The sequence below is a fragment of the Galeopterus variegatus genome, unplaced genomic scaffold (assembly GCF_000696425.1).
Source record: "Galeopterus variegatus unplaced genomic scaffold, G_variegatus-3.0.2 Scaffold1164, whole genome shotgun sequence".
NCBI lineage: Eukaryota > Metazoa > Chordata > Mammalia > Dermoptera > Cynocephalidae > Galeopterus > Galeopterus variegatus.
In genome coordinates, this window is record NW_007727275.1 from 353,945 (window position 1) to 371,367 (window position 17,423).

Consider the following 17,423-nt stretch of genomic DNA (forward strand, 5'->3'; position numbering starts at 1 on the left):
GAAAACCCATCCATCACACTCTTACACCTGTGCTGTTGATAAATACCACTGCACTTCAAACCTTAGATGTTCCTAAAGGATCACAGCACAAGTAAAATAATATTCTCTTGAATCCTTAAGCATCAAAGAGAAAGAGAAACAGATTCATCTCACTTGAGAGTGAAGACTTCTAGTCACTATCAGAGGTAGAGTACGAAAACAAGCTGGTATGTTTTGCGCGAGCCAAAGCCTGAAATGATTATCTTCACATTCACATTTCAGGCCGCAGTATTCACTCTGACCCTGCCAACATTTTCAAGAGAGTTCCCTCAAAGATACAACCCTGAGCTCTGCAGACAAGTGGGGGAAAGCAAAATATTTTGGCCCCAAAACATATTTCTTTGACATATGTCAAGATGGCTAATTCAGAAAGACTGGAAAAACAAGATTGGCTAGAAGGCTGTTTGTGGAAAGAAATTTACAACTGTAAATGCAAACACCCATGCTTCAATTGTGAGAAACGCCCTCACCCATCCAAGGGTGTCAGAGGGTCATCCAAGGGTACCAGAGACACAAGGTACAGTGAAGCAAGACTTTAATTACGGCCTTGCAAGGTTCGGGTGTCTGACGGGCAGGCACACGGAAAAGGGCTACAACAAGCAATTTATTTCCTAGTGTGCAAGACTCTGCCCCCGCCTCCTCATTGGCTGAGAGTCGTAGGGGTGCACAATCTTCGCAGATGATGTCTAAGAGTATCCCAATTTACTACCCCCTTGTAGGAAATTTCTTTGTCTGAGGGCTCAGTACAAGCCTGCAAAAAAGGCCCACCCAAAACCCTGTGAAAGGTGAAACATTAGGAAATGAAGAGAACAATAGAGGGCTATTAACTCATTACCATCTCGAGGACAACTTAATCCATTTGAAGTAAACAATTAAGGGCTGGTAACTCATTACCATCTGAAGAAGAACTTTATCTGTTCAGCGACCCCTTTCTGAAAATGAATCACTTAGATTATTTTCTTACAGCTTCCTCTGAGACGTCCCTCCTTTTGCTACTGTCTATTCTTTCTGAGAGCAGCTGTGAGATTACCTGAAGTATTTTCGTTTGCATACTAGGTGCCTCTGCCTAACTTTAACTTCTGACTTCCTTCTTTCAACTGCGACAACACCTCTCCCCAGACCTTCAGGGAAAGCTGGTCTCAGGCCATTGTTCTGGGGCTTCTACCTCCTCCCATCCTCCCTCTCTCATGAACACTGGTATATAAGCTTTTCACCCTCCCCACTGGCACATTTGGGACATTACTCTCTTGTGATTTCCCCATATTCTGCCTTCCCCCAGAATGTTAAATAATAAAATTTGATATGTCTTTTCTTCCTATTGATCTAAATTTGCCAGTGATTTTTATTAATGAACTTTTACGGGTCAAGTTTTCCTTTGGCCCCTACGCAGCCTTATCCCATGTCCCACAACCAGATGCAAAGCCTAAAAAGTTTGGTTCATACATTTATTTCACACTTCATAACAGTAAGCTTTTATCTTTTTTAAGTCACTGAGGATGCAGTGCAGACATTCTGGGAGTTACCCATGATTGTAGTAGATCTAACAAATTGATGGTCTTTTTTTCCTATCCCTTCTGCTTCTGTCTGAGCCTCTCTTATTTTCACCATCATCCTCTGCACCACTGTAACATTTAATTCGATTCTCCACTTACAATCTTGTCTGGTTTCATCTATTCTCCCTGCAGCCAGAGTGATCTTCCTAAAATGCAAATGTCTTCATGCTATTTCCTTCTTAAAATCCTCCAAGATTCTTTGATATCTCCTCCTTCCCTCTCCATCCCCTTTCCCACACCCAATATCTTTACTCTCATCTTTTGCCAACACCCCTCCCTGCCCCCATCAGCTTTCTAAAACACCAAAAATAGGATTACTTTCACTCCCACTGGGCTGTGTTCTCCAGCTTAGACCTTGTACAAGCTATTTCTTCTGCCTGAAGGCAAACCAATTACACCAGAACCTCTGGCTGGAGCCCAAGCAAGGGTATTTTTCAAAAGCTCCCTCGGTAGTTCTAGTACAGTCAGGCAGGGTTGAAAAACACAGTAACTTAAACCTTCTGTTTTATAGTTAAAAAAAAAAGATTGAGATTCACCCAAAGTCATGTCACAGGACTCTTTTTACTTTTTTTTTTTTTCTGTCAAAATGGCTTATGTCATAATTTCAACTTTAATGTCAATAAGAGCTCTAGACACTCCCCAAATCTCATTTTTTAATATTATTTTGAAATGGCAACTGAATTATGGACATGATGGAAAAACACTTTCATTGCTTCTTAGTTCTTGCCTTATTCATGATCCCTCAGTCAGCTATTTCACGTTATTTTTAATCTAAGATATCAATATGGGACTTTTGAAATCTATCTGTCTATTCAAAATTCCTCTGTGAACACCTACTTTAGGGAAGGCATAATCTGGGAATAACTTAGTGGCTTAACATTACAGTAATGTTCCTGAAAGGTTCAGAAAGAATTGGTACCTGATGATGTCAGGCTAGAAGGAGTTTATTGGCACAGGGAGCACGGTGGAGGTATAGGTACAGAACCTAGCCTCCCCTCACCCCTGGGGATTGGGCTTATATTTCTTCTTGCGGTGAGTTGTGTTGTTCTGATTGGCCATTGCTTATGGTAATGAGGAGTTAAATGAAATATCCAATGGGAGTTGTTGAGGACTTATGTTAGTTAGGTGATTGTTAGGTTTGCAATTATTGGTTCCCTTAGTATGTAAAATAGGGTTTCAGAGGGGATCTCTGGCATGGAATTCTGCTGTGGTTATGAGTTCCTTTGTCTTTTTATTTTACAGGGAAGTCCTGTAGAGCAAGAACCACCATTTTGAGTATCTTTGGGTGGCACCATCTTAAGTGGTCCTCCCTGAACCTAACAGTTCCTTATTCTAAATGTGTATTTGGGCAAAATAAAATTTTCTATGGAGCTTTTAAAGTAAAGTTTTGTTAAAACATTCCAAAGAGAAACCTGTGCAACTCAATTTAACTAAAGTGTGGGTTGGTTTCTGGTCTTCTCTCTTAAAACTACTGAAAAGACTCTTAATTTGAGGTTTTATTTGTATTCCCTATTCTGCTCCCATAATCCTCAAAGATGAGGTTCTTAACTTTAGACACAAAGCTGCTGACCTTGACATTTTGTACAATTTGTTGTGCCAGGATTATGGTGACTTGTCCTTTGACTATTCATTATAACCTCTAGATAATGGTAAGGACAGCTTTCTGCCTCCGCCAGGCACAACGCAGCTAAAAAAAGTACCCCTAGACAATGGCCCAAATCTGTAATTGAGGATTACCAGGCATGAGCTTTGAACCTCTTCTTTGACAATAAAGTTAAATCAGAAGAATTAATCAAAACTCCTAGCCAGAGCACTTTAATAAAGGTACACCTTGATACAAAGGTGAAACAGGCAGGCAAGGCATCAAAATATAAACGACTTCATTAAACACAATTTAGGTGTTCAATTTATGAAAACAGTATTTTTATTTGCTTTGGAGTAAGTTTTAAGGAAATAAATCTAACCATACTTACAAAAATGAGAAAATCTTTAGGCTAAAGATATATAATGATAGGTTATGTGATTAATATAATGAGAAAAAGGTTATCAGAGTTTTGCCTCTGTGTGTGTGTGTCTGTGTGTGTATTTGTGTGTGTGTGTATGCATGTATTTTGCTGCCCTCTACTGGGGATCAAAACCTCTTCATGATGGAAATCAAATCAAGTACCTAGTAAAGTGCTAAGTACCAGGGACGGTACCCCAAGACTATAAACACCAAGCTTTTTTTTTTAGACTAAGATGGCAAAATCTGGCAAAGACAACCTTTACTGAGAATTATTTTTCCCTTTAAAACTGAGTTTTATTCTAAATGACAGTGAATCAGATTAACTTTATTCAGTATCAGTTACACACATTTAAAATTTCTTTTTGTTTGTTTTTATTTTGGCAGCTGGCCAGTATGGGAATCCGAACTCTTGACCTTGATGCTATAACACTGCTCTCTAACCAACTGAGCTAACAAGCCATCCCTAAAATGTTTTGATAAGTTTTTTAAATGTTTCACTCTCAAGATTTGCTAATCCCACATTTTCTGTGTGGTCTGGTAATATTTCACTAAATAATTTCTTTTGTTTCATCTCATTTAATCATCTTAATGTTTCGAGGTAAGCAGTATTAATATCCCTCACTTAACATATGAAGAAATTTAAGCACACAAAGGTAAACAAATTTTCTGAAGACTCACAGCTGGAAACAGAAAGTAGGGATTTGAACCCAGGCAATCTCATTATAGAAACTATGCTTTTGGAGACTACACAAAAAGGCCTTGCATGTAGCAACATGGTGCTGATGAACAACTACAGTGCAAAAATGCACTAGAAGGACAAAATCATTTACCGATTCCTTCTTGAAAATCAGTGTATTATGGGTTACTCTCAAATTCGTCTAAAGCAAAGATATGTTGCTTCATGACATATACCATGATGAATTACAGAAACGTTTGATCTTGAGATAAAAGCTTTGCTCATTTTTATTATCTTTACATGACTTGGTTATGCTAATGCCTCCTAGTCTTTCAAATTTCAATTTATACTCTTCCGTTTAGTGAAGATTTCCCTACTGTCTTAGTCAGTTTTTTTTTGCTTATAACAATACCTGAATCTTGGTAAAGCATAAAGAAATAAAATTTACATCTTACAGTTCTGGAGGCTGGGAAGTCCAAGGTCCAGGGGGCACATCTGGTGAGGACCTTCTACTTGGCGGGGCTTTCAGCAGATTCCTGAGGCAGCACAGGTATCACATAATGAGGGCTAAGCAAGAGTGCTTTCTACATTCACTTGCTCTCCTTATAAAGCTTCCAGTCTACTCTCTGATAACCCATTAAATCATTAACCCAATAATCCTTGCATGGATTAATCCTTTCATGAAGGCACAGTCCTCATGATCCAATCACCTTTTAAAGGTCCCACATTTCAAATACCACATTGGGGATTAAGTTCCAACATTAGTTTTAGAGGGAATATTCAACCATTATCACCTACCATCATCTGCACTAGTCACTTTGGACTGCCATAACAAAATATTATAGACTTGAGTGGCTTAAACAACAGAGATTTATTTTTGCACAGTTCTGGAGGTTGAAAGTTTGAGATTAGGGTGCCAGCATGGTAGGGTTTTGGTAAGGGACTTCTTTCAGGTCACAGAGAGCCACCTTCTTGCTGTGTCCTCACATAGTCTTTCTTTGGTGTGTGCCCCTTGGGGGACAACAGGAGGGGAGAATGAGCTCTTTCTCTTCTTATAAAGCCACCAGGCCTATAGGATTAAGACCCCGCCCATATGATCTTGTTTAAACTTAATTATCACCTAAGAGCCCTATTTTTAAATATAGTCACATTGGGGATTAGGTCTTCAACATATGAATTGGAGGGGATACAATTCAGTCCATAACACCATCTTGTCTTATGCATTTCTATAGCATTTTCCCTTTTCTTGGAATGAATGTGTCTATCAGAATCACCTGTTTACTTAGCTGGGTCTCATTAGACATGAATTTCCTTAGGCCACATTCCAACTATATTGCCATTGTGTCCCTGGCACAGTACCTGGCACAGTACCTGGCACTTACTGGCCATGTGGTAAATGCTGGTTGAACGAATAAAGAAGTATCATCAACTACCTTATTCTGCTTCTTTACCAGGTCTTAGAGGCAAATGGCATAATTAGATCAGGGGTAGAATTATTAGGCCTAAGCAGATATCTGGGGCTTTGCTGGAGATAGGCCACCAAAACAAACCTTATGCTTATTCAGCTACCAAATTTCATGGACTTTAGTCTCTTCCAAAGTTCTCATTAAAGTGATAAAATTTGCACATCAATAAAGCTAAACACTGATCAACAGCCAGGACTAGGTGAGAAAGCAGGTGCTGCACCTGTTCAGGTGAGTAGCACACCAACTCAATTTGTTATGTTCTTATCAGATAAGCTAATTATTTAAGAATAGGGTAAACAATCTAACAAACTATATCCATTGAATAAATGACCATGGGATATGGATAATGTACTCAATAATCAGTTAAAATTAAGCATATATAAAAAAGGACACTGCAATCAGGCCTGTAGAAAACTTTATTGTACTCTGTATAACAAGCATCTAACAAAATTCTTAACATGACAAAGACAAAATATCTCAAATTCTGTTCCTTAGAAAAGCATTAAGTACAGTACACAAGACTGTTTATAATATTTTAAAGTCTGCTAAAAATATTACTATGTCTTAGTAAGTCTAAGACATACTAAGATTTGTGGAGTTACCTTTCCTTTCAACTAGAGCATTTATTCCCATTAGCTTTGCTATGATTAAAAATAACATTTAAAGATAAGGAAGCAAAAAAAAAAAGAAGAAAATGAAATTAACATATGAACATACACGTATAATAAGTGTAATGGAAAATGAAGGCATACAACAAACATTCCGATTAATCAGCAAGTATGAAGTATAAAGTCTTTTTTGTTACTTCTGAACCTGCATTTTCTTTGAATATATTATATTGTACAGTGATATATTTTTTTCTAAAATGTTTTTAATGTTACGTAATTTTGGCCATTCCCAATGTAATCAGCCCTCTTTCTTAGAATCATCATTAATCTGATTTTAGAGTTTGAAAATGAAATAAGAAATGCATTACTCTTATTCAGAGGTTGATATCCAAGACATTGAAGAACAAGGAGTCCACTGACCCTTACCAAGATGCACAGACACTGGAGTAAATGACCAGTGTGGCAATACTGCCTATCCTAGCTGAATATCAGCCCTGATCTTATGTCCAATGACCAGATACATGTTTTGGTTAATGTAGACACATGAGCTATGAGATGGGAAACATGAAATTCACACAGACATGAAATTGAACTCAAATCTTAACTGCATGGAGACAATGTGAAATATTTCACAGTGACTGAAATTGACTGGCTAACAGGCCATGGTGGATTTTTATATTCAACTTGGATGAAAATGAATGGACTTTACAAGAAACCCTTGAGATTTAATTAATGCTACTAATCTAAAGGCTCCAATTACTGAGGAGACTTTAAAATTGGTATATGTGAGCTTTTATATATTTTTCCTTAATGAAAGAAAATAATACAAACGCCGAGGTACTTTTGTTTCTTTTCAAGGGATTACTGTTGGTTGTTTTCCTGAGATGCAAAAGACCATTAAAAAAAGCACCATGCCTAGGTTGCTGAATAAGGCATCAGACTCTAATAGTTTGGTCCTTTCCTAAACGGATCTCTTCTGACAATTGCACTAAAACACAGCGATGGATCACAGATTCCAGGGGGACCTGGTTGCCCTTGGATTCCAGGGGTTCCATGATTTCCATCTTTGCCAGGAACACCTGGGTCTCCTGGAGGACCTTCTTTGCTTATTCCAGGAGGGCCCTCTGGACCTAGGAGGAAACATTGGCAATATATGAATACAGGACTTTAGTTTTTGATAGTAAAATAGCTGACTCTGTAAGAAATTTAAACTAAAAAAAGAAAAACTCTTGAATATTTTACATATTTGTACTAATTGAAAAGAGGAGGCATCCTCTTGCTAATTCTACACACTTCCCACTTTGAAAAGAACCATCCAAAAGTAACTGGTAAATTTTGTAAAACTAGACTGAGCATACTAATATAGCAATCATGCTACTGATTAAGACATTGAGCTAACATTTTTGTGTGTGTGTATGTGTGACCGTAAGGGGATCGTAACCCTTGGTTTGGTGTCGTCCGCACCGTGCTCAGGCAGTGAGTGCACCGGCCATCCCTCTATAGGATCCGAACCTGCAGCCTCGGTGCTCCCAGCGCCGCTGCGCTCCCAGCACCGCACTCTCCCGAGTGAGCCACCGGGTCAGCCCTGAGCTAACATTTTAATATTTCAGTTTGTGGACTGTCCAAACATTTCTTCCTTTCAGCCTATTTTTTTTTTTTTTTTTTGGTCTTTTTTCCATGTCCGGCAACGGATCGCAATCCTCAGTGTTGCCCCCATACTGGACCGGGGACCGGCAACGGGATTGCAACCCTCGGTGTTGCTCCCGCGCCTCGCTCAGCCAGTGAGCGGGAACCGGTCTGTATGTGGGATCTGAACCCTCGGGTGGGAGCGCCGCCGTGCTTCCCAAGCGGCGCACTTATCCAGTGCGCCACCGGGCCGGCCCCCCTTTCAGCCTATTTTTGCCAATATTATTATTATTATAAATTAGCAGGTGATAGGTAAGCCAAAGCTCTTATAAAGTCATTTTTGTGCCATATTTGCAGTAAAAATGACTATCTCCATTATACATATTTTAAAATTTCCATATCTAAATGCATTGTCATTATCAAACTATAATAGTCATCAAAACACATAGGTGTTACAGCACTCATTTATTAACCATGGGCTGAGTAATTCAATTAACATAAGGAAAGGAGGGTTAACTTAGGACATTGGCCTTTTAAAGCTGATGATTTGCAAACAAAATACTGTATACAGGATTTTTTTTTTTTAAAGATGACAGGTAAGGGGATCTTAACCCTTGGTGTTGTCAGCACCACACTCTCCCAAGTGAGCTAACCGGCCATCCCTATATAGGGATCCGAACCCCTGGCCTTGGCACAATCAGCACCGCACTCTCCCAAGCAAGCCATGGGCCAGCCCTTGTATTCAGGATTTAGAATAAAGCAGAGTAGTTTGGGGTACTTCCTACTATGCTACTTCCTGCTACTACTAACAATAAACAGTTTTTTTATTACTTAACTATGGTTGTAGTTATTATTCCAAGTGTTTTACATAAACACTATTAAATCATTCAATCTACTCAAAAGCCTCATGACTTAATAATAACACCTAAAATAATAATAGTAGCAAACATTTATTGAAAACACAGCCATGATTGTCATGCAGTGTTCCAAAAGCACTGCATATAGTAACTCATTTAATCTTCCAATAATGTCATCACCATCTTACAAATGAGGAAACTGAGGCAAGGCAAAGTTAAGTAGCACAGCTAGCAGAGGTTACTTAAGAGTCGATTTCAGCATTATTCTGCTTCTCAGAGTTTTAAAGATTAAACAGTGCTATACACTAGATATGCAGGGGTGACGAAAACCATTCTAGAACTATTCTAGAGTAGCTATTAGACTGTGTAAATGATAAGCAAGAGATAATCCTGAGCTATACATGATATAAGATAATATATGAAGGACTTCAAAAAGTTCATGGGAAGTTTCATATTATCTTTCAATTCTATTTTTCCACAATCTTTTTGACGTACCCGCGTATAAAAAAGTTCTAGAAGTCAGACCTCAATGTTAAATTTGACTCGCTCAAAAAAAAAAAAGTCATGGTTTCAAATTATTTGCCATATATTTATGATGATTTTTCTTAAATCAAAATGTACAGCACCACTTACAAGCACATATCAGTTCTTACCTGGGGGACCAGGGGGACCCTGTTCTCCAGGATGCCCGAACCCTTGGACACCCTTTGCCCCGTTCCTCCCTGGTAAACCTGCAGAATGTGAAACGTATTAGTAAGCTTACTCTTTCTGTAAAATCACTGCCTCCTAGATTGTTTCTTTCAAAGTTGTTAATAAACACATTAAAAGAAAAATAAGTCTTTTTAAAAAAACTGTCTGCCACCTATTTTTTTTTTACTACAGGGAGAGAAATTTTGAAGCAAAAACTTCTAAAATTATCAGTGGTTTAGATGAAAGATTAAAGGGAATCAAATATTAAAGGAAAATGGTTCGGGATTATTAGCCCTTTGTGTTATTCATAGTTGTTCTTTTATTTACTTTCATGAAATATCTAAATCGTTCATGTAATGTTAAATTTAAAAAGAAGAATTATCAACCATCATTTCACAAAACATTCAAAGGCAAAGAGAAGTAGGTTATGGGCTACTAGAAAATTTGGTTGCAAAACATAATTTTTCATATAATAGAAAAAATTCTGAGTAAGATAACAGTAATAAAATTATCAAAGTCAAAATAAAGGAAATGGTGTCTGTGATTTCCTACTTGAAGAACTTACTAGTCTCAAGTAAAATTTCTAAATACATTGTCAACATTTTTTTAATTTGTAACTTCAAGTGTTCATAATTTTGACCTCTCTCTCTACTTGAGAATATTGCTTCAAGAAAATAGAATACTTGCTCTTTAACTCAGTTGACAAATTATTTAGACTTAGGGATTTACATAAAAAACTTGTGTCATGAAAACAAAGGTAAACTCTTGCCTATTAAATGGATATAGTGTGTAAATACAAAAAATGCCCCATTTTTGTTCATTTGCTTATTCAAACCAGTTAAGTACCTTTTAATCCTCTGGCACCTGGGCGTCCAGGGGCACCTGTTAAACCAGGAACACCGTCTCTTCCTGGCAAACCAGGAAATCCTCGGGGACCTTCTGGGCCTATGGGACCAGGTGGCCCAGGGATACCAGGGGAACCACGTTGGTACTGGCAGTGATCACAATGTTGAATTCTTTCACTCTGAAGTAAGACGGGTAGCTGGGCTTAAAAACAAAGAAACCACACCCTTTATGCTTAAATGATGAGTTGGAGTTAGTAATATCTCTAACAACTTTTTCAATTTACAGAAAAAATTCTACGATCATTGAATACGTGCATGTCTTTTGGCCAATAATTTCAATTCCAAGAATTTAACTATGGAAATATTCATCGTTCTATACAATAATTTTATTATAGGAATTGTGTAAAATAGGGGGAAAAGTGAAAGTATGCCCAAAAAGAAATTGGTAAATTAAATTATATCTATTCATATTTATGAATTAAATTATTAAGAATTATGTCATGAAAGAAAATTTAATTAGTAGCAAAATAATGACCAATTGCTTAATTAAAAAGAATAATATAATATTCCATCTTTATAAAAATATTCATTTAAAGAAACAGAAAGGGATTTATAAATGTTGTCTATTTTCCTTTTTATTTTACTTATATCTTCCATAATTTCTCCAAGGACCTGTATTATTTTTGTAAGTTGAAGAAATAATTAAATACTCCATGTTTGAGACTTACCTCTTAATACATCAGTGCAAACTTGCCGAATAAACTGCTCTGAAAATTCTCTTCCCTGCATCAAATTATTAGGGATTAGAACATGTACATACCAAGTAAAAAGGAATGAAAATATAAAACCTCCAAAAGAAGTAGAATACATACAGGCTTCCCATCCAATCCTGGAGGTCCCTGAGGCCCTGTTTCCCCAGGTTGTCCCTTGGGACCCTCAGACCCCCTCAGACCATCCAGTCCAGATTCTCCTTTTGGTCCAGTGGCACCTCTGACACCAGGTTCTCCCTTGTCACCTCTCTAAAACCAAAAGATGTCTTTAAAAGTTCTACTTAAATATTTCATAAGGTATAATTGCATCATAAAAGTCCCTAAGAATATGGATATGAATATATACATATGAAGTTATATACGAAATAACCTGTAAATACCATCACTGACCAGGAGAGAAATTTCATATCATATCAAATTGTCACTTATCCACACATCTATCCAATGCATTAATGCATCTGCATTTATCCAGCCAGCCTTACAAACATCCACTATTTATTAAGTATCTTGCGTAGGCAATATGTATAGCGCCAGAGATACAACAATGGACATGACATAGTCCTGTTCCCAAGGAGCTCACATTCTAGTGGGACAGACAAATATAGAAATGCACAATATTCTTTATTGAAAAATATGCAGAAGATATTCAGCTCCCAGATCATAAAAAGAATCAATAATACTGGCAAATACATGATATTTCATATCAAATTCAGTATAAATGTACATTTTCTGAATATCACTAATTGGGAACTTATAGTGAAGAAGAAAAAGGCATTTTCTGTTTGTGATTTACACAGTATCAAAGACCCAAATAATAAGGACTCAAAAAGAAGGATAATTTATAAAGAAACATACCTCTCCTTTTGCACCAGGATGGCCTTGAATTCCCTTTGAAAATTAATAGAAAAAAAAAATAATAAATGTGCAAGCTACAGTACCAGCAATGTGGCATGCGCCTTTTCCACATATTTAATCAAACTCTAATTTTCAGATGGACAATATTGACAAAATTACACATATAAAATACCCTTTTTTGCCTTTTTTAAAGGAAGCTAATGACTAGGAAATATGTTAACTGGATAGTATAACATTTTTACTTTGCATATTATTCCATTCTTAGATATAAATGTTTTTATATGCTGCAGGCCAAATCATGTAGTTTAGAATGGGATTCTATTGGATTTAAAATATATTACTATTTTAATGAAAATGAAAACTCAAGTCAGATTAAATATAAGGTACATTTATTCTTTTATTCTGTGATAAAGATGAGCAGTATATTTTCCCAAGTTTATGTTCTTAAAATTAAATTTTGTTCTAGTATTACTGACAAAGAAAGAATTAAAGCAAAGATGCCATTAAAAGTGATTAATAAGAGAGAAAATGTCAATTTGTTCTGTTCCTAACCCGCACTGTGCTGATAATTAAGAGCCTAGAGAAGGAGTGTGGTGCAAAATATGGTGTTTTTTCCCTGTGATCTAAGCACTGGGGAGCCCATCTAGGAAGCTCACTCATCATAATTTAGATATATGCTATTACTAGCAATACTAGATGGCTCTATTAAATTCTTTCCCACTCATCTCTTTCACATATTCATCCCAATGACATAGATGGTAAGAACTTTCAGTAAAGGCATCCAAATTTTCCATTTTTTAAATTCATTGTATACTTGGGTTCTAAAATCACCAAAATCAGTTCTGGAAAGGAGGTAAAACTTTCACACACATAGGCAGGGTTTCACTATTCAACTTTAAAATTAAAAATTAGTGTTCTACAATTCAATATGAAATTTACAAAATCAGTTCTGGAAAGGAGGTAAAACTTTCACACACATAGGTAGGGTTTCACTATTCAACTTTAAAATTAAAAATTAGTGTTCTACAATTCAATATGAAATTTAATGTCTAACATTTCACATAATGAAGTTTGAGTTGGGCTGTTTCTTTTTATTTATTTTCAAGTTCCTTAAACATAAATATCCAAATTAGGCAAAGGGAAGAAAAAATAAAGTAAAATCAGCATTTGGCACAAAGAAAGGTAGAAAGGTGCACATTCTAATTTGAATTAAAATGTTAGCATAAAAACACCAAATATTTAGTTTCATATAAAAATCTATTAGTGAATAAAACTCTCCAAGACCATACTTTAAATATTAAGGTTTGTTTCTAATAAAATGCAGGGGCAATCCCTACTAGACATAATTCTACAACTGGAGCCAATGTTAAGAGGAAAGATAAAATAGTAACTTCTCAGGATAAGAACTGAATTAGAGCTGAAACTGAAAACAGCTGTCATCCGAGAATCCATTAAGATGATTTTATGAGAGAAACATTCACTTGGACCCCATTCACAAAACAAGGGCCAAAAAATTACACACATGCACCAGTTGGTAGGATGACAGGTAACTAAGGCTTTGCTTACGTAAAGAGCTTGGGGTGACTACTCAGCTGCTCAAAAGCAGCTGCTCTGGCCCCCGGGTACAGGCACTCCACACAGGCTGAGTTTCTGGTGGCAGAAAGTGCAGCTTCCAACAAATCTAGGGCAGAAGCTTTCTAGGGAACCCAAATCCTGCCATAGGAGAGCAGGCACACTATTTTTCTTGAGAAGTGAGAAAAAATAAGTTAATGGAACCTTGGAGGAAGTGTCATCCACAAGCTAATGAGCTAGCTAAGTTGTGAGTTCAAATTCTAAAGGAAATATCCTTCTTTACAGAGAGTCACTGTAAACAACAATTTTTGGTGAAAGGCCTGGGTTGTACATGTTGAGTGGGATGAAGGAGTGAGGTCCTCTGAGAACAGCTGTTTATAGATATTGTGCGAATAATTTAGGGAAACTGAGAGGGTCGGTCTGTGTTGCCAGGGAGGAGAATAGGGACAGAGTGGGTTGTGTCATCCAGTGGATTTGGATCAAGTGGAGGAATACAAAGGTTAAAAGACATTTTTTATTGAATGTAACCGTACGCAGGCAAACAATTCTTTTCTGCTCTCAGTTACCTTTGCTCTTATTGTTAACTTCTAAATTCTCGACTCTTCTTAATATCTAGCACGCACCCTCCATCCTGTATTACAGACAATGTTGGGGCCAAATGCTTTAAACTCTGCCCAAAGGTCTTTCAAATTCCTCAAAGTAAGGGACACAGAGACTCCTGTCCTTGGACACATCGCTACACAGTTGTGTCCCCCTTTCCCCAGAGCTGGTGTAATTGCTGAATCTTTCTCCCGCTGACACTCTGAGAAAGAGGTCCACCCCATGGCAGGACTCACATGTACAGTTTGCCTTTTCAGTCCGGATCAAGTTCAACATGCTACGTAAGTGCCACTCACTTCTCTGCCACTTTTATGCCACTTTGGCTCTGACTGAACTTACATACCACTTGGCAATCCCACTGAAACACTACCTATTGAGAAGCATTAGTCAGGGGAGAAGCAAAACAATCTTATTATGTATCTGTTCCACAACACAGTCCCTTAGGATAGCATTTTACTAAGTCTCTAAAGTAGTAAATTGTATCTCTGAACCAACTAGTGGGAAACAAGTACATTCCTCCACTGCATGTGACCTCAACTGTTCACATTTTAAGAAGAAAAATAGAAGGTATGGAGATACGGCCATTGTGCAGCTGGCTGTCTCTGGCCAGTAACTACTCTAAGAAATGGGTGGAATTTTCTACTTTCAGTCATTTACTTGGACAGAAAAAAAGCACTGAACACCAAATTTCACAGCCACCAGCGTTATCAGTATGGAAAAACAAAAACATAAAACAATTAAGGGAAATCATTATCACCACAACCACCTAGCATTTTCAACCTTGTATACTATCCTTCACCCCACCCATTTTTACTTTCAAGTAACCCTCTCTCAGTATTGTCCAGTTATGTGATTCATTATTTCATTTCTCATCAAAGGAAAAACATAATTACCTGCTGCCCTGGAATTCCTTGTCTTCCATTTTCTCCCTTTTGACCCTTTCAAATTTAATAAACATTATTAGTTTGCACACATATGATATAACCACATATACAATTCAAACTAGGTATTATCCTGAAGCCCAGAAGAAATGCCACAAAAGCAGTGATGCATATATGGAAATTATGTGAGAGATGGGAAAGTTAGTTGCTCAGAGAATAAAAGAAGTGAGAGGAAAGTCAACCTAATCTTAAAGTGAGTAGAGACAAAGAAAAAACTTCTGATTTTTGGAGAACATGTAAATAATTCTAGATATGAGGATGTTCTGCCGAGTCCATATTAATAGCATGAAAACAGTCTAAAAATCTAATGGATGTGGATATTTCATTAACTTCAATGACAGTCATGTTCAGTTTTCACTATGGACATGCAAGGATAAGAAGACCTCTTTAAAAATTTCTTTTAAAAAATTAAAAATATACTGTTGCACTTTATTTTAAAAAACACTTGAGTGAAGATCTTTAAATCAGGACAAATAAGAGGAGATCAAAATTAATAAAGATATAAACACATTTGTCCATCTAGTAAATATTTTTGGATAGCCACTATATATAAGACATTATGCTAGACCCTGAAGCAATACTTCATCCCTATATTGGACAAGATAATTAGCAGTTTCTAGGAAGACATATGCCGAGCTATTATAATCAGTGAAAGATCTAGTGACAAAAATTTAAAGCACTCTTGCCTAGTAATTTATTTATTTAATTATGTAATTGAATTCCTAATATTTATTCAGCAGCACTTATTTACTGGAACTTTTGCTGGCAAAACAAAGATATCATTGTTGCCTTTAAGTTGCTCACTGTGTGGTGGGAAAGATAAGCAATTAAACAAGTATGATGAAAATACTGTCGGAGAAGTGTACAATGTATAATTAAACATCTGGGCTAGATACTATTGGAACTTAGGAAGGGCCATCTGGCATAACACAGGGAATATGATTCACCCTTGAGTACGGCTTTGAGGGCAGCCAGTTGGAGAAAGGATAGGAGGGTACACAGGGAAAGCAGACACAGGTCAAAGGCAAATACTTTCTTTTGGCTAAAGCTGCAGAGCAGGAGTGGAGAACCGTGGGCAGAGTGGCAAAAGATAAAAATAAAGAAGATTCAGTCAAACCAGGAGGCACTTTATGGGACAGACTTTATCTTGAAATGTGTGGGTGCCAAGTTCAGTTGGACTTGAATTTGAGGAGCCCATGAGAAATCTAAATGCAATACCAAGAAGAAAATTGGAATATATGGGTCTAAAGCTCACAGACACTTACTTAACATTTACCATTTACCTCACTCTCTATTTCAAAACTTAAAGGAATCATATTATAATAATACTTGAAGATTTTCAGTAAAAAATTATCTGAAAAGCAACTGAATTTTGTTGTGCCACTCTAAAAGATTTTGTATATTATGAAGAATAATTTCACAAGTAGGGACTGTGAAGACTATGAACCTAGCAAATTTTGACTATTATGACTTCAATTTAAAATTTCTTTGTATACCTCAAGAAATCCTAGACCTCTCAGAATTCTATATTTGTGAAATTCCTCAAAGTATTTTATTTTTCACTTTAAGCTTATTCTGCATAGCAAAGCTCAAACACTCTAGTTGAGCTTTATAATCTTAAAAACATCATTAAAATACTGACTGGACTCTAGGATTTGTAAATGATGTTTAGAAAAGTTTTATATTTCTAAAACTTAAAACATTGAAGGAACAATAGATATAATTTATCCCAGATTAAGTATATCATTGACTTAGCTAGTGGAATCTGTTTCAAGGGTCAGTCTTCAGTTAATGAAAAATCCATTTCACAGCCACTTAACGTGAAATGAAACTATCCCTGTATCCCAAAGTAGTAGTTCCCCTCTTTGCCTTTGCTGCTAAGACACCCAAAACTAAATCTCTTTTAAAATCACCCTAGGTTTCCTAGCCTGGCATAATTTTATGGTATAATTATCCTTCCATATACGAGAGTATTTCAAAAGTTCATAGAAAGATTGTATTATCTTTTAATTCGATTTTTCCACAAACTTTTTGAAGTACCCTCAGTTTGAATATGTTTTATATTTGGTATTATGGTTTTTAATCAAATTTGTTTTTGCCATAAGCTGTTTCAAATCATTTTTGTAAACATGCATATTATAAATATATAAATAAATAGATATTAGAATATGTAAAAAAAAAAAATCGATGTCTTTGTTTTATTGAATCATTTGGTTCCCAAGTTTTCTGAAGTGGTAAAGTTATAAATATATAAATAAATAGATATTAGAATATGTAAAAGAAAAAATCGATGTCTTTGTTTTATTGAATCATTTGGTTC

At 36.4% G+C, this 17,423-nt stretch overlaps 1 protein-coding gene across 1 annotated transcript in view; it reads right to left on the minus strand.

Annotated features, from left to right (window-relative positions):
* Positions 1-6,137: 6,137 nt before the first annotated feature.
* The window catches only part of COL21A1 (collagen, type XXI, alpha 1), a 110,056-nt gene continuing 98,770 nt past the window's right edge, over positions 6,138-17,423 (minus strand). The window contains exons 23-29 of the mRNA XM_008575266.1: positions 15,056-15,100; positions 11,991-12,023; positions 11,238-11,384; positions 11,094-11,148; positions 10,367-10,567; positions 9,484-9,561; positions 6,138-7,477 (exon numbers count right to left, since the gene is read on the minus strand). Of these exons, the coding sequence (XP_008573488.1) occupies positions 7,290-7,477; positions 9,484-9,561; positions 10,367-10,567; positions 11,094-11,148; positions 11,238-11,384; positions 11,991-12,023; positions 15,056-15,100 (747 nt within the window). The 3' untranslated portion in view covers positions 6,138-7,289. The remainder of the gene's footprint in view (positions 7,478-9,483; positions 9,562-10,366; positions 10,568-11,093; positions 11,149-11,237; positions 11,385-11,990; positions 12,024-15,055; positions 15,101-17,423) is intronic.